Here is a 22,143-nt window from a genome sequence, read left to right as displayed (position 1 = left end):
TAATAATAATAATAATAATAATAATAATAATAATAATAATAATAATAATAATAATAATAATAATAATAAGAAGAAGAAGAAGAAGAAGAAGAAGAAGAAGAAGAAGAAGAAGAAGAAGAAGAAGAAGAAGAAGAAGAAGAAGAAGAAGAAGAAGAAGAAGAAGAAGAAGAAGAAGAAGAAGAAGAAGAAGAAGAAGAAGAAGAAGAAGAAGAATTACTACTGAAATTGATTAGCAATAATCTGTATCTGTTTTATGTGATCATGGGTGCTGACTTTATAAATCTGTGTCAATTAGGCGTTAACATTATGAATGCATTTATATTTATGGTTTCTCATTAAAAAATGATTAGTGATATTTTCTTATCTTTGTGATGAAAATCATCTGCATTAGTAGAAAATTAATACATCCATACATCCTTGTATAACGTATTATGCAATTTTGAAGTCTTACCACCAGCAGTTGAAACCTTATCTTGAAATGGATATATTGGATACTGCTATGTTACAATGTTGGAAAAATACTGACCTTCATCACATGTATCACTTAGAATGAAAATTCATTGATATAATTAATCCAGATGACAGAACCTTTCTGGTCAGTGTTCTATGTTGAAATATATCACTTAGCAGTTTTTCTAGGTGCAACAACGATATGAAGTTGCTTCTTAATCCAAGTATTCTGTCTCATGGTTTGGATATTCTCATAATGTTGAGTTTGTTGTTGTTGTAAATCTCATCAATTATAACAACACTGACCAAATATTTTATCTTGCATAGTAGTGGCTGTGACCCATACCGTGTGAATAACATCGGATTGTATTTATTGCTGAAGTTTTTCATTGAATAGCCTAGTGAACAGAAATTGTATGATTATTACTTGGATAATGCTATGCGAACTCAAGATAAAATAATACTTGGAAATTTCTCCAGTCATATCTATCCCAATAACTGTTAATTGAATTTGTGCATGAATAAATAATTAAGTAAATGTAATGATATGGATTCAATTCAACTAATTACTCTCTTTTTGTTGACTTCTAGACTGAGTGTCCCTGAAAACACTCCATTTACAGCTGTTTTGAAATTTGCTGCAGAGGAGTTCAAAGTTCCTCCAGCGACTTCAGCCATCATCACAGATGATGGCATTGGAATAAACCCTCAACAAAATGCTGGTAAATATGTTTCTCTGTTCATAAGTTATCCAGTAGTTATTACTAGCCTACTTTTGCATAGTGGCAGAGAATAAAAAAACTTTTTTTTCCTGTTAAGGGTTCATAAAAAAAATTCATCATGTTCTTTTAGTCCAAAGGGGTCCAAAATCCAAGTCATCGGCCCCTCATAATGGTACTTATTGCTAGGAAAGTAGAACCATGATATTTGTTATGCTGCGATACTAATCAAAAGTAGCATAGACTCGTGGTATTCCACACATTATGGTACTACTCACGGGTAATGAAATTTGCACATGTAATACATTACGGCGCCATTTAGAGGCAACGCAACGCGAAGCTGTGGTGTTCATCACATATGTGTACTAACCACAGGGACTCGCGCTATCCCTTGGTGTTCCTCATATAGTGGGTACTAATCATAGGCAAGCCAGAAGCATGGTGTAGCTCATCCCATGGTATCGCTCATATAGTGCAATCACAGGTTCTGTAAAAGCTGGCAACGTACTCTCTTGCTACTAATCACAAACCTATTGGTACCGAACATAGTGGTACTACGCACAAGTAAAAGCGACCCATGGTGTTCCCCACGTGGTGGTACTAATCACAAGTAGTTTCATGGTTCTAATACAATCATCCCATGGTCGCCCCTTTAAGTCACCTCTTAGGGCAGTATTACTGACCAAGGGACTGCGTCTATAGCATAATACTGAATCGATGATGCTTTTAGGTATTTTAGATAATTTTCTTTTGTAGAATTTAATGCTTCACTTACAATAAAAAATTTATTTGAAAGTTGGTTTCTTTGAACTAAAATTTCCCATTACCTGACTCTAGCTTTCTGAAGCTTTTTTTTTTTTTTTTTTTTTAGTCGCACCGACACAGATATGTTTTACGCCAACGATAGGATAGGAAAGACCTAGGAAGTGGAAGGAAGCAGCCGTGGCCTTAATTAAGGTACAGCCCTGGCATTTGCCTGGTGTGTATATGGGAAACCACGGAAAACCATCTTCAGGGCTGCCGACAGTGGGGCTCGAACCCACTATCTCCCGATTACTGGATACTGGCCGCACTTAAGCGACTGCAGCTATCTAGCTCACTCTCTCTGAAGCTGTTACCTGAAACTTGCTAAAATACACAATACCTTCTGTGCCTATCCTTACTTTCACATTAGATCCCTGGTAATCCAAACTAACAGGGACTGTAGTCTGTTCAGATTTGAAAATATTCAGATTTTCAGAGAAAAAACATGTATTACTGTACATGGTATGTTAAGACGTTCAGTGAATTCTATCATGAAACTAACAAAACAGAAGATACAAATAAATTTCCTTTATTGCTTAAAAATAATTGCCATCAGCTACAACATACATTTCGCAACACTCATGCAGCTTCCAGAAACTGTCAGCAAAGGAATCTTTAGGAATTGATCACAGAACGGCTGTCACACGATATTGGATGGCTGCCACGTCTGCAAAATGTGTGCCTTTCATGACCCTCTTCAGGCGGTGAAACGAAGAAGTCCACAAGAGCCAGATCAGGGTATTTCGGTGATTGCTCAAGAACATGCATGCTGCGTTGAGCCAGGAATAAGTGCATACATATTGCACTGGCGTAGGGGCATTTTCTGCTTGCTGCTTCCCTCCTGTAAATTTGCACGAACATTCCATGCATCTCTGTTGCTCTTTTCCCCAATTTGTAGCAGAACTTGATGTTCACACATTGCTCCATTGTGAAATTTTCTAATTATAATTTTTCCCATTACACCCTTCCGGGTTTCGAATGGAAGACCCGTGCATGAGAATGCCTCCACATAACTGGGTAAACACCCACGGATGAGACTAGAGTAAGGGGGGCTCGACTAGCCTAACAAGCTTCGAACCGATTCCCTTCCTACTTTCTGGGCTAGCCGCGGTAACTCGAGCACTTGGGGAGTGGTTACGTTCGAAAGAAAGAAAGAAAGAAAAAAAAAACATATTTAAGATGGAGCCTTATGTAATATGAAAGTAGGATTCTCCGGGTTCAACTATTACTGGATACTGCTTAGCATAACTATAAATGACAAGAATCATATAATGGGGGTTACGAATACTAATTTATTCAAAATATGACATAATAAAAGAAGGAAAATACACCACCCTATACAATGAACTCTCCGCATATGGGAGGAAAAGAAAAGTAATTAACACTCTAAATATGACTCGCCTAAGGGCGTCGTCTGCACAACGGTATAATTGAGGTTTGGCGACCACTTTCGTCCATCTTTCCCTCATAAGTTCATGCCGTTTCCTTACATTTTATTCTTCTGTCGATCACATGGTGTAATATGAGATGATGTCCACTTACATAATACATTATATTCTTAGCACGTAACCAACCGGTCCCTACGCTACATAATCGACACATCAAAGAGATATTTACATGATACACAACAAAAACACACATATTATTTAGCTAAACCCCGGACTTCCCTTATCTATCACCAAGACCAGACAACGCTGAACGACGGTTCTGTTTGAACTCAAAATAGATGCGCCTTATATACTAAACACACACAGATATATATACACTTCATGCCGAAAAGAGGCCATTCCTGTAAGAAAAACATGGTCATCAGTATCATTGCGTCAGCCCATCCGACCTGGGCTCGAACATATGACTCCGACCGAGAGGTGCATTTCTGAAAGAGAAATCTCGAACTAGCTACGGTCTCATATCACCGGACATTGGGGAGAGATCCATATTCATTTATTAATTACCTTTTAAATCACCGTGATATTATCATTATATAAGTATTCCTTGCTAAGCCATTTAAACCAAACAAAAGAGCACGGTGAAAACCCAGAGCCCGAGTCTTGCGACAATAGGACAGCAGGTCCCCTTCTGTCACGAAGGGGCGAACAGACCTGCACAAAAAAAAGGAAAAGAAAGGGTGGGTCATTCGCCGTACTGCAGCCAGCACTCATTCATTAGCTACGTCAGCTTCTTGACTCCTCTCAATTCTAATGGCCAGGCCTCCTTTTCCTCGGAGAGACACATATCTCTGGCCCATTTGTTTATTCATCTTACCGTAGAATTCCCATGAAATACTCATTTATTCTATACCTTCTCATTCTTTTCATGAGCACCATCACTTCCAAATTATCTCATCAGAAACTATCTGGGCATTCGGCCCTCTCATTACGTTTCATATCGCGTATCTTCTTACTTTGGGCATAGGACTCTCCTGATTCCTTGATTCCACGTTCCACAACTTCTTCGCTTACCGCCCAGAGTTGCATATATTTATATTTCTACCGTACATAAGAGTCTGGCTTCTCTGGATCTCAGCCGGTTGCATACAAAAAAAAAAAATCCATATCTTTCTGGTTAAATAATCAAGAATCACGGGAAACTCGCGAACTGTCCCTCACTATTATACCTAAATAACATAATGCACCTCTCTCTCGGTCAGGATTTCTTCTCTCTTGCTGTACATGCACTTATCATATGTGTAAATTACGCATGCATCCTCTGATTGACCCATGAGTTTCCCCAGCAAATACAATCACCATGTTGGACATTAACTAGCAACCTCTGGACATGATTTTCTCTGCTAATTTTGTATTGTTCCAGCCACCCCTAAGGGAAACTCAAATATTCTCCTATCCTTGTCTCCCTTACTTGCTAGGATACACCACATATTACTAAGAATAACCCCTCATGATAAACTAATCATTAAGAAGAAAAAAAATGGGTCGTCCGGGAGTTAGCTCCCTTGAATTTATGTTAACATTTTAAAGAACAATAAATTCCCATATTAGGACATGCATTATTTTACAACAATTTAAGTATTAACAAAGGAAAACTCATCCTATCCCCGGTTATATATTATCGTGCTTAAGAAATTTATATTTGACATCAACTCATCTGCTTGGTGGCCGTGGTTTCTCCTTCCACAGGAGACCCATGGTGGAGTTTACTCCTGCATGACCTCGGTGCTGGCGTCGAGCGTGCTGTCCTGTGACCCTGGTACACACAGGTCCGACATTCTGACTGGCTTGTTCACTGCTGAAATCTTAAAGTAATCCAAGGGGTAACACTCCACAACTCGTCACACGGTCCTGCTGTTACCACGACACGAACACAGAGTCTACACCACGAACAAGCAGGTCATGCCACTTACAGCGAGCGCGTTCACAGTATGAATCGGGTAGCTCACAACACCTGAGCCCCTGACTTAGAGTAGCAACTTGGGTGATACCAATTTACTAATATCACGGACTCATTTAGGCTGGCATTGTTCATAGCCGAAACTGCTACTCGTTTATAAACTCTACTTGCAGCTTATTTACTGACACGCGGCACAGACACATTCGCCTAGGCTCGCTTGGCTTCCCGTCTGCACTTCACAAACGCTTCGTATTTCCCGGCTGAGACGGATACAATAGCACTAAGTTAAGATGTGGTCAGTAGGGTTCTGACTGTAAAACTGGGGCACAATGTGACACAATGTCCCCTCTCAACGACCCGCTAAGAACTGTCTTCAGCGAGGGTCAGCTCAGCTTTTATGATATACGCACCGGAAGATAATGGGCGTCAGCGATTCACGGTTCATTAAGGACAAGAGCTCCTTTCACCCCAGGAATTCAGACCATTTAAATAGTGGATATTGTAGCCCTCTTTTTCCTCTTGTTATTGATCCAGGTGCGCTTAACCAACGATTGGCAATTATCCCGTAATTCGACTCCAGCCTTTAATTATTTCATTAGCATCCCTCGGGGGTGGAGTCATCTTTTGAGCGCGACTCTTAGCTTGGGTGACGCTCCTGTATTCACATGTGTTTGCAATCTGTTAAATCTGGACATCTGGTGACCTCCTTTCTTCCCCTGAATAAAGTATTACATATCTTTAGTCTGGGAAGCGCAGAAAATTCAGCTCTATTCATTGGTGTGTCTCACATAATTTTCCTATGTCTGGACCAAAATATCATCCCATGTTTACGCGCCAAAATCCGACGTTGGCACTCGTGAAACTTGCATAAAAAACTGGAAGTTCCTTATGTTAGTTTGGAACTCTGGGAAGCTAGGCCACACCTCGGGGCGTATCTGACTACTCCAGCATCGTGTCCTCTTCTAGCTCTCTCTGCAAGTTGAGAGGGTCTTTTTGCGGGGGCTTGGCTCCTGCTCAGTCTTCCCTTTGTTTTCCAGGCACTCTTTCGCGAGTTCCATTCTGGCCGGACGCTGCTCGGTCCCCATCGCCCATACTACTACCAATGACGCGACCTTTAGGAGTGATTTTAATGAGGTAGAAAGGCACCCATAATTCCAGTGAGCTGTACAGGACACTGTACGGTTTCACCATTCAGGGTAATGATTTCAACAGTGGCAAACTTTACCTTTTCATCTTTCTTCCTTTTCTTGATGTTATTCCCTGGTCCTGCATTTCTCATAGTACTCCCAAGGTTGAAGCTTTACACATCTCTTGTGGGGAACACCCTAGTCTTGATCCAGACCTAGATCCATCATGAACTTTAATTATAAGCTATTAGCACGATGGGGGTAGCAAGGTATTTCACAACTATTGCCAGCAGTTGATCAGGCCACTTGTAACATGGTGTACAGACACCTCTCACCAGATGCTGCTTGGTGGGTTCCAGTGTCATTTCCTACATTGAAGGTATCTGGTTACACTGCCCAACACTTGGCGTAATAATATTAATTAAACAGCGTATCTTAAAATCACAATTTGACTACCTTCATCATCATCATTTCCCCTTATCCAGCTCCTGCCGGGTCGAGGTATTTATGGCACTTCTCCATCTTCCTCTTTCCTTCCACCATTCCTCTTCCACGATCTTGTCCCAGTCTAAATTTTGTCTTCTTATGCCATACTCCAGTGATTCAATCCACCTTGTTCTAGGTCTTCCTCTTGCTCTCTTGCCCTCGCACTTTGCCTCCAGCATCTGTCTTGGAATTCTCTTCTCCCCCATCCTCTTTACATGGCAAACCACCTTAGTTTATTCTTTCCAATTCTCTCATTCAGCTTTTCTATCCCAACTTCCTAACATCTTCATTTCTCACTCTGCTTTTCTTGTCTTTCCTATCATACTTCTTAGGAATTTCATCTCACTGGCTTAAATTCTACTCTCTTGCCTGCTAGTTAAAGTCCAAGTATCAGTTGCATAAGTCAGTATGGGTACATGGACGAAAGTCAGGCGCGGTTCTGCCTTTAGGTCACATGGTCACGTGCCCCTCCACCGATTAAAACTATTATAAAAATCAGAACAACATTATGCACGATTACTGTCACGACCACCTTCAGTGAGTTCAAGAGGCTATGATTCACCATGGTTGTTCTTGTTCTAGCAGCCCTGGACTAAACTAGGCAACATAGTAAAGGTCTAATCCTGCATGGGACCGACTCGTCGTTATACCTGAACATCATCCCCTCATTCTGCGAGCTGTGAGGGGTGAAGGGGGTAATGGCAAATTCCAATTACCCGGTCACAGTATTTCGACGACGTGACACTTCAGCGCTAGTTCGTATTTTGAACTTACTTCTCTCACAGCCTACTAGATAGCACCCAGCTACACTTTCTTGTCGGCATATGTATTATTAACGCGCGCAAAGGTAGTGTTTGTAGCAAACCTGTGCTTACCTTGTACGTCTGTTAGATTAATCGTGTCCATCGGTGTCGATGTTCATTGTAAATCTGAAAAGAGTAGTGTGATGTATCTGAGTGTATTCCTGTGCGAGCATAAGTGTTTTTAAAATGAATCAAGTGAGCTATTTACAAACAAAATCTCTTAATTACGAAAACAGATTATTAGCTAAAGAAATGGGCCGACCAAGACCAGAGCTTAGCATAAATCATTCAAAGATAAAAATAGAACCTACAATCGCAGTTTCATATACAAGAAATAAAAAGGTAGATGATAGATATTTATTTCAATAATTAATTCCAACGAGCCAAAGGCTCATACAGAGGAATTGTACAATGAATAATATATTCAATGGCAGATTAATTTAAGATTAATTTAATTGATTTAATTGATTCCTAGTGTTCCTAATATGTTGAATGTGCCCCACCTATTTCTATCATCACGAGCCGCCACTGGCGAAAGTGCGTTGTGCGGAGCAAACGGAAAGGAAGTACAAGGTCAAATCGACAGGTTGAGCAAAATTATTGAAAACTATGGAATGAAAATCAGTGTGGAAAAGAGTAAGGCAGTGGTGTTGGCTAGAACAGAAAAGCCAGTCTAAGGATTAAGGGTTGCATTTCATGTTCCCTCTAACCCTATTACTGTATGCTGTTCAGTTTTCATTTTAATAATTTACTTTATGTTTTAAGTAAATTTCAGACTAAAATGGTATATAAAAATCCATTGCATAATCGTTCTGTCTATATATATATATATATATATATATATATCTACTTATTTATTTATTCATAGAATAAATACTTCTCTCATAAGGGGGCTGTCTATGAGGACAAAGTGTACTAAATACATTAATGACTATATAAATGATGTCCCTTTATTGATAGCAAACCTTTCAAGGCTTTGAGAACGTTTTAATCTTGAGCGGAATTCTTCAAAGATCTTAGGAATTCTTCCTCTTGCACCGATCATTGTACATTACTCAGAATTAAAAAGGAATGGTATTTCTATATCAGTCGTTTCCATAGTAATAGGGAAATGCCATTTTTATTTAGTAGTCATCTCACTCTGTAATGAGTGTATGTACAGTGTAGGTCTGTAAGTACGTATGTGCATCACGAGACAATGGCTGAACGGAATTGAATGAAAATCAGTATGCTAAGTTGGGCAGTAAGGCACTACACATTAGGCTATAAATAATTGTATTCACATTGAGTGAAGGCCTAAAATTTTATTCTCAAAAATCTATGTATTAGTCATCCTATCATTAAATACTACATAACGAAAGTAATATAGAATGGAATTTCCAGTGGTTTAGGTTTTGCACTGTTTTACTGTACTGGCCATGATAACGGAGATATTCATGAATTTAAACTTGCATTGCCTATCCCATATGAACACAAAGCCATGAAAAAATGGGTGAACAGAGCTTAATCATTTTTTTTTGTTTAAAGTTGGAGAATAAGGCACTACAGTCTGCTATTATTTGTTGTAATGTGCTTTGTCTCTTCTGATACCACTTGTCTCCAATTGAAGGGATTACTGCTGCATCCTGAGTAGAACAGCCTCCCTAAATATTGGTGGGAAGTAGCTGGGGAGTTAGATAACTTTTATTTTTTATTTTATAATGCCATTACTCTGGTTCATTCATGTTATGGTAACTACACGTACATGACACACTAGTTCATCATAGTATTCCAGCTATTCGATCCCTGCTCTGAGGCGCTGGTAGGAACGAGGTGTGTGCGTACTTGCCGGAAAGTGGCAGAGCAGTGTTCACTGCTGCCTATGGCTGGGTCATTCACTGAAGTTCAGCCTGCCATGCACATAAACTTTTATGAGCTATTTAACCATATTAATTTGTATTTCTCATTTACGTTAAAGAGTATTATTTCCATCTATTCAATACCATATAAATAATAAAATAATCTAAACATTTTTAATTGTACATGTTTTGACTCTTTGTGCCATCATCGGCACTGGAAGACATATAATAGGTGGATGTATGTCGATTAGATTAAAATAACATAAGAAGATAAAATTTAGCTATGGTATACATAATAGAATGTACAGTCTTTGTGGAATGTCTTGAAATTAAAAAGTACATGTGTTAATAATGACACAATTAAGATTGATATGATGATGAAAATTAAAAATATATTTTATTAAATGATTGTCCCTCCATCAACTGGAAGATTTTCTATTTCAAGAATATAGTAGTGTTGTGCTAATATTGGTCATATATTTGATCCCTTGTTGCTGTAATACAGGACTTGAAAAGATGGGTAGTAATTATTCTGCAATGTGATTTATTTTAATCAGATCTAAAAAGAAACAGTTATGAAAATGCAAGTTCTGTTTATCTGTCTTGAACATATGCTATAATAGGATACAATATGAATTAAATGTCTGCTCTCCTTGTGGGTTGATGGAGTGTCATTATTAGAAAAAGTCTGTGTACATTAGCACAGAATTAAATTGACTGTAGTGGAACATGCAAGACTGGCAGAGCATATCGGAAAGGGAAGGGGTAATTTAGGGAGGAACAGGCGAGAAGGGTATAGAAACAGGGTAGAAGTATGAGGGGAAGGGATAACAGGTAGAAGGGAAATGGTAGGAGGAAATGGAAGATGCAATCATTTAATACAGAACTAGAAAAAATGTATTACTCGCATTGTACTTTTTTTTTATGTTATGTTTCACATTAGCTGTATAATTAGTTTGTAAGAGGTTGTAATATATACATCATATGCCATATAGTAATAATTCCAGCTGGAACTAGGCACTGTTAGCATGCTAGCATAGTACTGTTCATGAAAAGTGAAAAACTGTGCTGTTTTTCATATGATCGAGCATTTCATACGATAGCATTGCTTTTAACCATAATATTTCAGTCAGTTAACATTGTATTCCGACAAGAATACTGATTCACAATTAAGTATTTATTTTCCACCTAGTCGATACAATGGAAAATAAATACTTAATTGTGAATCTATTGTAGTGCGATACGGACCATGAAGCTGATTTTATGTAAGAATACTGATGTCATTGTAATGACTTATGTCAAGTTCAGTTTAATATTTGTCTGTGTCTGAGAATCACGAGAAAATGGATGGGTAGATTTCAGTTTAGAAAGGTCGAGTAGGATCTTAGCTATAAGTTGTACAAAAATTTTCACCAGGATGGGGTGCTATAGAAGGCATCTAAAGCATAAAACTCAATGTGTCTCTTTTACGGTTTGTTTTATACGAAAATAGCTCATGGCAAATTTTTGTTCTAAATCTTTTCCCAATACGGTGGAAAATAAGAGAAATATCGGTGGGAGTCATGCGAAAGTTTGAAGTCCAAGAACTGGTAACTAGCTCTATAGACTGGAGATTGTTCCAGCAATGTTTTAAAGGATTGTGCACCGGTCAGTTTTTTAAAAATATAAATCCAATATTAGGCACTCTTATATACCAGTCTAGCCGAAGCAAGCGACGATGCAGATGTGCTGGGTTGTATGTGCCGGAAGTGCGAGAGGGGAGTGCAAAAGAGAAGCGAAGAGCGTCGAGGAAGATGATTGGTGTGGAACAATATAGGGTAGTTATAGGAAGATGTCAGGAGAGAAAGAAAAAATAAGTGAAAAATGGAGGAAGCAAAATGGTATTGGAAATGAAGGGGGGAGATGATGCTGGTGGCGATGGTGATTATGGTAATGCTAATTATCGGGGTAGGGGGGGAGTAAATCCCAAGCCAATCTCTAGTGGAAGTGTGAGTTGGGAAGACGTGGAAGTAATTAGGAAGGCGGTAGAAGTTGTTTTCCCTTTTGAGCAAATTAAAAATATGATTCAGGAGCAAACAAAGGGGTTCAATAATATGAAGAAATGGTTCCAGGAAAATACAGAAGACATAACAACCAAAGTGGGAAACAACGGGAAAGAAGTTGCGTCACTAAGAGAGAAAATAAGAAAGTTGGAAGAGGAAGTGTCGAAGCTGAAATCAGAAGTAGAGGCCAGTAGTCAGGATCGAAGTAAGAAGTGCCTATTTATAAATGGTCTTCCAGTGGGTAAGAGAGAGGACAAAGTGAATACAATTTATAAAGTGGTGGAGCTAATCCAGGGCAAAATGAAAATTAATTTTAGTGAAGTGGATATAGACGATGCGGAAAGGATAGGTAAAGTGCAGGGCAACAGGCCTATAAAAGTGAAACTTTTGTCTACTTTGAAGGCTGAAATAGTGATCAGAAGTGCGGGTAACATTCAGAGCGAAAAAATTTGGATTAAAAGAATCGTGGGAAGCTAAGGTATCAAGAATTTAAAAGTTCTTAAGAAGCATTTAGTGAGGGCCAATCTTCAAGGATTGAAAGCTTACATTAGGGGCCAGCAATTAGTAGTGACTAGTGGCAGGTGGATAAGGTTCTGGGAAACCATGCCGGAGAAAATGAACATGGTGAAAGGTGAAGAGAAGGAACCAATGAGATCACAGAAACTGCTTTGGAGGTGTCAAGTTGAGAGGAAAGACAGAGTGGTGATCAGAGTGATGAAGTGGTCATACATACTGATAAGGATAGGTCAGTGGTTGATAGGGAGAGAATGGAATCGTCTTGGGAAGCATTCAGAAACGTAATCAGTGAAACTAGTAAAAAGATTGGCTGAGAGGACTGTTAGTAAAATAAAGGAGTACCATGAACTTCTGAGAGAGAGAGAGAGAGAGAGAGAGATGGAGATGGAGATACTTAGTAAAGGGGAGGCTTTAAAGAAAGGGAGAAGCACGAGTCTAAAATATCTGTAGGGCAAGAAAGATAAAAAGGGGGAGGGTATAGTAATGAGAAGTAGAAAGTAGAAAGATTGTCAGTAGATAATAGAGCAAAGTCATGTAGAATTAACAAGTGAGCTAGGAAATACAGTAAAACCTTATTAATTCGAAGTCGTTGGGACGCAAAAATCGGACTTCGAATTAACTGCCAACCCTTGTGGCGTCACAAAACATTCTAAGACCCGTTACTGCATGAAATGAACCTTGATTCACAGTTTAAAGCTCTCAAATGCCATGGGAAAAAAAAAAAAAAAAAAAAATTCCAAAATGTATCCAACAAGGTGCATTTACAGTATTCAAATAATGTACTTGGATAACTCACCGTCAAACATAACCTCACACAATGAAATCGAAAGAAAGAAAACATGATTCAAAGACGAGGAGAAATCTATACTGGCTCCCCTATGCAAGTGCTTTTTTCATTGGATTACTGTACTATATGCATTTTCAATGCCTTGTGCTTGCACGGAAAATACCCGATGCCCTTAAAACATCGCGGCTTATCGAACTTTCCTATGACGAGGGGAGAAAGTCTCTCGCGTCCGTCCACATTACAATAATAGTACAGTGACTATACTTGTACGATTTCCCGTCATGGCACTTCTAAGTAGGGATGGGCGCGACTGAAGCCTGGAATCGAGAGCGTCGACTCCATCGACTCCGAACACCGGTCTCGGTTCGCATGAAGCCTCTCGACTCCAAGTTACCCTGATGCACATTGCGGAGTCGCACGGTCGCTTCGCATTAAGCCTCACGACTCCAAGCGAACTTGACTCTCATTGCGGGGCAGGGCCGCTTGCATGTCGAGGTGCAGAAAATAACATGAAATATCATACATGTTGCTGCTCATTTGCCCATTGATTTTTTTAATGAGTATTGTAGGGTGAAGTACGGTATAGTTAACGAAGACGACGAGCGTAATGGTGTAGTTGAAATAAAACTAAACGTGTCAAGTCAGAAAGTATCATCATAGCAGACCGCGGACATTTAATTTCACGTCTTTATTTGTCGTGATCAGGAAATTGATAAACAGATATCAATGGTAAATCATTATGAATTCCACATGAACGATGAAAACAAATCTAATATGGGTAAATCCACTAACATAATTCGAACATAGATTAAACCATTTAAAGCCTCCGTGGCTCAGGTGGTAGCGTGTTGGCCTCTCACCACTGGATTCCGTGGTTCAAATCCCGGTCACTTCACGTGAGATTTGTTTTTCACCGGGTACTCCGGTTTTCCCTGTCATCTTTCATTCTAGCAATACTCTCCAATATTTCATTTCATCTGTCAGTCGTTCATCATTGCCCCAGAGGAGTGCAGCAGGCCTCGGCAGCCGGTACAATTCCTATCCTCGCCGCAGGATGGGGGCTTCATTCATTCCATTCCTGACCCAGTCACCGACTGGAAAATGGGTTGTAGGTTTTCATTATAATTCAAGGACCACTTGAAGCCTTGTTGCATTATTATTATTATTATTATTATTATTATTATTATTATTATTATTATTATTATTATTATTATTATTATTATTATTATTACTACTACTACTACTACTACTACTACTATACACAAAAGCCCACTTTCGCGACAGCCCTGGTGGGCCTTAGCCTACCAAGTGACCCCTACCCAGCTCAAAGGCCAGTAGATTACGAGGTGACGTGTGTCCAGCACAACTAATCCTCTTGACCGTTATTCTTGGCTTTCTAGACCCGGTCTCTACCTCATCGTCATCTCGATACCTGAGATACAGGTAAAAATCCCTGACCTGGCCGGAATTAATCCCAGGGCCTCCCTAGACTGCGGAGGTGGCATGACGCACAATGTTTGGTAAAATATTTGTTGTAAAATCATACTCTAAGCACTCGTTTCCTTTTTTTTCTGTTTTATGCCCCAGGCCAGGGATATTAATCATTTACAAATAAAAAATCTAACCCGGCTGAGAATCAAATCCGAGGCCGCCGGGTGACGGGCGGACGCTTTGCTCCCTACACCGCGGGGCTGAACTGATTGAAGTTAATATTGGCGATTATGTAAACTTATACTGTCAGATTATTATTACCACTACTATTATTGTCATCATTATCATCATCGTCACCAAAATAGACCTACACCATTAACACCAGTGATGATAAAATCCCGAAACAATATTTAATGTTTTCTGGCTAATAATCATCTTGTATTCATCGTATCACAAGTTACCAAGAGATGAACGTGGAACTATAATTCCAAGCAGTTCCGACAATACTTGTTAGATGGCATTAGTGCATCCGTGGAGTCGACACTGGAGTCGAGAGTGTCGGTTCCAGAGGTAGCAGTCTCGACTCTTCGCGACTTCGTTCGCAGCCCATCCCTACTTCTAAGATTATTAATGCGTGCAGTCACCTTGATTCTCAGTTTAAACTTTTCAAATGCCATGGAAAACACTATTTCAGAATTGTATCCAACAAGGTGCATTTACATTATTCAAATAATGCAACTGTATAAAACAGTAGCAAACATAACCTCACGCAATGAGAGGAAGAAAAACACGATTCCAAGACGAGGAAAAATTATGCTGGCTCCCCTGTGCAAATGCTTTTTGTTTTGGATTACCGGTACTGTACTGTCTGCATTTTTAGATGGCTTGTACTGGCATGGAAAGTGCCCGACGCCCTTAAAACATCGTGGCGTTTTGAACTATGACAGCGGAAGGAAGTCTCTCACTTCCATGTGCACTGCATAGCAACACAGTACATTTCCTGGCTGGCAATTCTCTCCTTTAAAACCATAAGTCCATTTGGCCTCAGCATTTAAAAAAATAAAACAAACAAACAAATAATGCAGTTTCATCGGCATTGACATTATTGTTTGGTGCGTATAAACTGATTATAGGCCGTAAGCCACTGTGTCGGCATTGCTAGTATTCACGGATTCTACCTCTCTGCACACTGCCTGCTAGGCCTACATGATATTGTGGCGTTCCTTAAAATGCCGAATACAAAATAATTACGATTCCACTCAACCATAGCAGATATGAACCACACTGTAGACACGCCGAAGTAGGTGAAAGTGCGCAAAGTTACCCCTGCACGTTCCGGAAGACACATTCTTTCATGACGCGGGGAAATTGTGAATTGAAATTACTCTGTAAAATACTGTTAATTTCAAAATATCCGTATTTCAAATTAAACGATTTAAATAACATGCAGAACCGTACCTCATTCCGGGAACGAGAGCTGCTTTGAATTAGGCGAGATTTTGAATTAACCGATTTTGAATTATCGAGGTTCTACTGTAATTAGTTCGGAAAGTAGAATGTGATTTAAGTGTGATTGTGTATTGTGATAACTAGTTTGATACATATAGTGTGATAAATGATGGTGAGAAAGATGTGGAGTAAGAGGTGAAATTGGTGGTATACAGTAAGTGAATAGAAGGGTTGAAAACAATGAGATTATGGTTGGTATATGTTTGAATGGCAAGATGTCTTTTGATGTTTTAATGTATCTAATGGTGGCTGTAAGATGGATGGAGTTTGATGCAAAATATAAGTGGAAGAAAGAGCTTTTTAAAGAGGCTGATTTGATGGAATGTAAAGATTGTTGGATTGAAAAAGAGAAAAAGTGAAGTAGTGAAGGATGGTTGAATTTTTGGTTTGGTAAGAAGTGATGGCAATTAATTTAATGTGGAGTCGGGCTGGCAAGTTAAATGAGAGCAAGTATGAAAATAAGATATGATTGCCGCATTATTATATGTAAAGAATGTGATGGCTAGAAAGATGTGGAATAAGAGGTTGAGTAGTTGGTATATAGTAAGTGAATTGAAGGGTCGAAGTCAGTATGAGATTATGGTTGGTACATGTATGAATGGTAAGATGATTATTGCTGCTCTATTGTATGAAAGTATGGTTGTAAGGTCGTTGGGTATGATCTGAGAGAGAGGTACTGTTAAGGAGCTAAATTAGGTAGGTGCTGGAGTTTGTTTCGGGGTTGTCGCAGGTATATGGTTGATCTGTGTGAAGGATGCTAAGGGTGAATATGATGGAAGTGAAAATAATATAAGAGAGGTTGTGAAATATGAAGATGAAATGTGATAGGAGTGGTGGTGCCTAAGAGTAAGTAAGTTATTGGTGGATTCATAATGCTGTCTGTAAGTGATTATTGCGGTTGAGATAAGAGTGAAGAAGTTATAGATATGGTACGATAATTAGTAAAAGAATAAGAAGATGTGGTATTATTTAATATGGAGGATGATTGTGATTCGGTGTTGTGGTGGTATGTATGGAGAGTTTGTAAATAAGCTCTTAATATGTTTAATAGTTACGTATCGTGATTATGTATGGTTGGCAAGTTAATATATTTGGAGTTGTAGTTAGGTAATGGCACCTTAGTAAATAGGAAGTAGTGCATATTATAAAGGAAATGTAAGGAGAATGTGGCACACCAGCAAGGCAGATGATGTAACTCTAAAGCTGGGTTTGCGACCTAAGTCAGCGGAGAGGTCAGCATACGGTCTGGATTGTGCTAGGTTGCCATCTCAGCAGAAAGAGAAACGAAGGTTCTTTAAACCACCTGTGCCGACTGCTGATGTTCTTTTATCCCTCTTATTATTTTATTATTTTAGTATTTTATTATCCTGATGCCGTTTTGCCATGGCCATTGGATCATTGATCAGGAGTTGATCATGGGCCATATGACAGTGCTTGTTGTGCCAGATTGCCGTTAATGTTATGTTACTTTATTTTATGTGTTCTGTTATTTGGTCATTGCACTTAAGTTTAGTTTGGTACTACTAGTCGGTTTTTTGTGTATTGCTTAGGTTATTTCAGATTTGAACTATGTATTGGGTGGAAGCCTGTGAGGTTCAGTAAATCCTCCTCCTCCCCCTCCTACTACTACGACGACTACTACTACTACTACTACTACTACTACTACTACACTCTTATATACCAAAAGGAAGAGGTCAAATCAAGGTTAGCAATAATGCAAAAAATATTAAACTGTTAAGGGTCACAGAGAGAAAGGAATGAGTACATCGTGACAAGCTGAATGACAGGCAGAGGCATGCCCACTTATGTTCCTCAGAATCTGGGGAACAATATAAGGGCTGATCAAAAATGTCAGCGTGCACACGCTAAGTGATTGTTCCATCAACAACGGGTACTGCAGCTAGTTTATAATAAAAAATTTACTTCACTGTATTATTATTTACATATTTTACTCCCACATTGGAGCTATGAAATCAATACATTTGAGTTAATTTCTTCTTTTTCTTCTCCCAGAACTTTCTCATCCTCTCCGACCTGGAAGCCCTTTGTGTGTCCGATATAGTATATTGTTTCCGTTCAACTGTTTTTAGTTTGAGACTTATGCTTTTGTTCTTCAAAATCCTCTTCTTTTCTGTCTTTGATTTGTTGCCGAGTTTTACCCAATTCTTCCAAATCGTCCTGAACTTCTTTGAACCAATTATTATTGATTTTATTCTTCAAAAAGTAATAGAATAATTGTTTCAATATCCTGGTGTCTGGTAATCTTGATATGTGACAGAAAAAGGAAATTATTCTTTTACGTATTGTAGATATTATTGATTCACATCCACGATAGACAATGTTGTTAGGCAACAATCTCCACTGTCCATCAACTTGGTGTTTTTTATTAATAATTGTTCTAAGAATTCTTCTCTCAGTTTTCTATAATTTGTCTGTTGTAGATATTACATTTAATTTGAATAAAGTTTCACTAGCATACGTTGCCTCTGGTTTAACTATGGAATTATAGTGTTTCAGCTTAGCGTTTATCGAAAGAGATTTTTTTTTTAAATAGGTTGGCCAGGTAAGTCTTCGTGCTTGTTTAAATTTAGTTGTTCTGTGTTCTATTGCTTCTTTTTCATTTGTGTTCCCTGTTATTATTTCCCCAAGATATTTGAATTTCTGAACAATTTTAATCTCTTTATTGCTGTTCAGTTGAATAACTGGTAAATCAACTTTAAAAGTTGGCATCATTTCTGTTTTCTCAAATGAAATTTGTAATCCCATTTTTGTAGCTATAATTTCTAGTTGTTCAATTTGAAATTTAGCCTCTTCTATTGTATTTGCAAGTAATGCTAAATCGTCCGCAAAAGCAAGGCAGTTGAGACCGATCTTGATAGTTGGTTGGCATTTCTTGTTCCATTCATGCATAACCTTCACTGTATAATAATAATAATAATAATAATAATAATAATAATAATAATAATGATAATATCTAAATTTGTAATTTGGACACAAAGTAGCCAACAAAACTATTTTTTTAATAAAACACAGTGTTTTCCTCCTTTATCTTACCTCTATTCGTCACCCTCGTCATTGCCTGCTAGGTTAATCAATCACAAATCTATCTTGGTTGCTATCTGTGTCCTGTTTAATTCCTCTCTCCCTCTTATCCATGTACCCTTCTCCGGGTGTGGTGGCATGTCATGTATGGTTGCAGAGATTTTGCCATTCTCTTCTATCCTGCACTAGATGCATCGATTGATGTAGAGACCTCCCAACCAACTCCTTCATCTGGTCAAACCACCTTGCTGGAGCTCTGCCTCTCGTTCTTGTTCCTTGCACTTTGCCCTCTACCCGCTTTTCCATATCTCCACTCCTTGATATGTGACCAAAGTATCACAAATAGTCCTGGCTAATCTTCTTCATGAGCCTGTCCTTGATCTTGATCTAGATCTCTTCTTGGGCAGAAGCATTTGTCCGGTGCTCTGTCTAGGATACTCTTAAAACTTGGCAGTATACCCACATTTCCATCGCTTCAATCTTCATGTCAGCTTTCTGAATTGTCAAGGTTTCAGTTGCGTATTTGGCAATGGGAAAATTCAGAGCATTTACCAGCCTGAGTTTGGCGTTGTTAGTAACGGCTCTATCTTTCCAGATCTTTGTCATCTTCTCTTCTGTCTTAATGGTGTGTCAAACACGAGCAGACCATCTCTAAGCATTAATTGATCCAGCTCATTCATGCAGAAGTTTAGACGCTAGCACTTTAAGTTGGGGTAACATTATTTTTTGTAACATATGACTTATTTGAGCCCAGACCATTTCTGTGGGGTTTAAAATACAGTGATATGGAGGGAGTTACCACACTTTGTGTCTGCATGAAGCTGTGATTGCCTCTACAGTATATCTTTTACGGATATTGGCTGATTTGGTTTCCTGCGACACCAACTGCCTTGATGGGTATAGGTTTTGGCTCTGGAATGTTATTGTACTCCATAAACTTAATAATGTCTTTAACATTGCTGTTTATGGAAGAAAACCAAATCAGCTGGTGTGAATGATAGCTTACGTTGTCCTTCACAATTGCACATTTTCAGTCGCATTGTAGGTTCTCTAAGAGGTAGGACCTAAACCAGTTTTTGGAAACTTGAGCTGATGATTATCAGCTTTGCAGTCTCCATTGTTTTTAGCTGACAAAGACAATTTTCCACCCTGCTCTCACTGACCCCAGCATGCAACACCATAATATGTTTGCCTCACTATGTTTGTGCTTTCATTATGCTATTATAATTTTGATTATCCCACTCTTTCTTCAAAATTTTATGAGTGTGTTACCAAGTTTCATGTAGACATACAACTCTCCACTCCTTGGAATGCAGTTTATGGAGTAAGTCTTGAAATTTAACCGCCAAGTTACTAGTCTAGTAGATTCTATTAGTCTGTTTTATGCTCAGAATGCAGGAACAAAACCAAAGTTTTATTAACAGCTATTGTAGAGTAATTTTTTCATAAGGAAAACCACACATAATTTTCAAATGTTTTAACAGTTCCATTATGGTTGGTGACTTAACCTTTAGTAAAGAATTTATATACTTTGTCAAGTTTTAGGACCTCCTTATACGATTTTCTTAATAGTTTTCCTGTCAAATTTCAGAATTTTATATGCTATTATAATTTTGATTATCCCACTCGTTCTTGTTCTAAGTTGTTCGTTGTAACGTATTTGTATGCAGTGCATACCAGCTGTTGGCTTCGCTTACTTCAAAAATTTTGTTGCCTTTCTTTTCTTCGCAGAACAGGTATCACTTGTTTATCACTCGCGGACACAAAACCACTGCTACTTGGTCGAGTATCATTGCTACTGGTAATTGGCTGAGGATTATTTGTACACACTGGTAGTTTTAATTCACGATTTTCTGGTGCATTAATTTCCAGACTGAATTTCTAAAGCCTCGCATAATTGCATGAACCTACCTGAAAGGCAGTAGACTTCACACATATTAATTAATGAAGTAAATGTTACAAGCCTTTCAAACAGCAAACAAAACATGCCAAAAGTTCTAAGCAATATTTTCTTAACTAGCATTTTTTCAGATTTTACTCTAAAGCAAATTAAACGTTCCCGTGAATGCCAAAAATCACCCTGGAGACTTACGGCTGTTAGTATCGCCTAGAACACGGACAGCCAAAAGTCTACATGGTGATTTCTGGCATACATGGGAACTTTTAATTTGCTTAAATCTAAAATATGAAAAAATGTTAGTTATGACTAGTTAGTACCGCTCTGAACTGTCAATATGTGAATTGTCTGGGCTGAGAAGAGACTGTCTATTCTAATTAGAGGTCTATTGTCAGTATATCTGTGAGGATTTGTCTTGGGGAATGGAAACTTCTGTTGTAAAGCCCATTAGCCTTATAAAATCACCTCCTGCTGGGTGAGCAACACTTGCAAGTGGCCAGGAGTTCAATGGCAAAAATGACTAACGGAAATTTACCAGTATAATAGGCAAACCGTTAGATCCTCGTTAAGAATCTTTGCATGGTTTACAAAAGAATTGTACTACGATGATGATGATGATGATGATGATGATGATGATGATGGTGATGGCAGTTGCAATAATAATAATAATAATAATAATAATAATAATGGGAGCAGTCAAAATAAAATGCCTAATATTAAAATAAAGGATGTCATTGACCTAGCCAGGGCGTGGCGTAGCAGAAGGTCAGTGGACTGACTAAACGCCTGGAATTGCGCCAATTACAGAGCAACAGCTTCTTGAACACCTTGCATTCTGTGCTGGAGTAGACAGTAAACAGAAACATAAATGTTTACACTTTTCTAAATATTTGAATGTGATTTGATAGAATCTGTTGATGTTGTTTTAAGAACAAAACATATCGTGCTGTTTTAATTAAGTTTTCTTATTGATTTCTTGAACCTCACAGGCTTCCGCCCAATACATAGTTCAAATCCGAAATAGCCTAAGCAATACACAAAAAACCGACTAGTAGTACCTAACTAAACTTAAGTGCAGTGACCAAATAACAGAATACATAAAATAAAGTAACATAACATTAACGGCAATCTGGCACAACAAGCACTGTCATATGGCCCATGATCAACTCCTGATCAATGATCCAATGGCCGGGGCAAAACGGCATCAGGATAATAAAATACTAAAATACTAAAATAATAAGAGGGATAAAATAAAAGAACATCGGCAGTCGGCATAGGTGGTTTAAGGAACCTTCGTTCATTTGTAAATAGCATAGGCTACACAATTGACAGCATTTCGTGTGT

At 38.5% G+C, this 22,143-nt stretch overlaps 1 protein-coding gene across 1 annotated transcript in view; it reads left to right on the top strand.

The window, feature by feature from the left end:
- The window catches only part of Ufm1 (Ubiquitin-fold modifier 1), a 99,591-nt gene that overhangs the window by 62,435 nt on the left and 15,013 nt on the right, over nucleotides 1-22,143 (top strand). The window contains exon 3 of the mRNA XM_067135445.2: nucleotides 1,042-1,172. Within this exon, the coding sequence (XP_066991546.1) occupies nucleotides 1,042-1,172 (131 nt within the window). The remainder of the gene's footprint in view (nucleotides 1-1,041; nucleotides 1,173-22,143) is intronic.

The sequence above is a fragment of the Anabrus simplex genome, chromosome 1 (genome assembly GCF_040414725.1).
Source record: "Anabrus simplex isolate iqAnaSimp1 chromosome 1, ASM4041472v1, whole genome shotgun sequence".
NCBI classification, from domain to species: Eukaryota; Metazoa; Arthropoda; class Insecta; order Orthoptera; family Tettigoniidae; genus Anabrus; species Anabrus simplex.
This window is presented reverse-complemented; position numbering and strand designations above follow the sequence as displayed.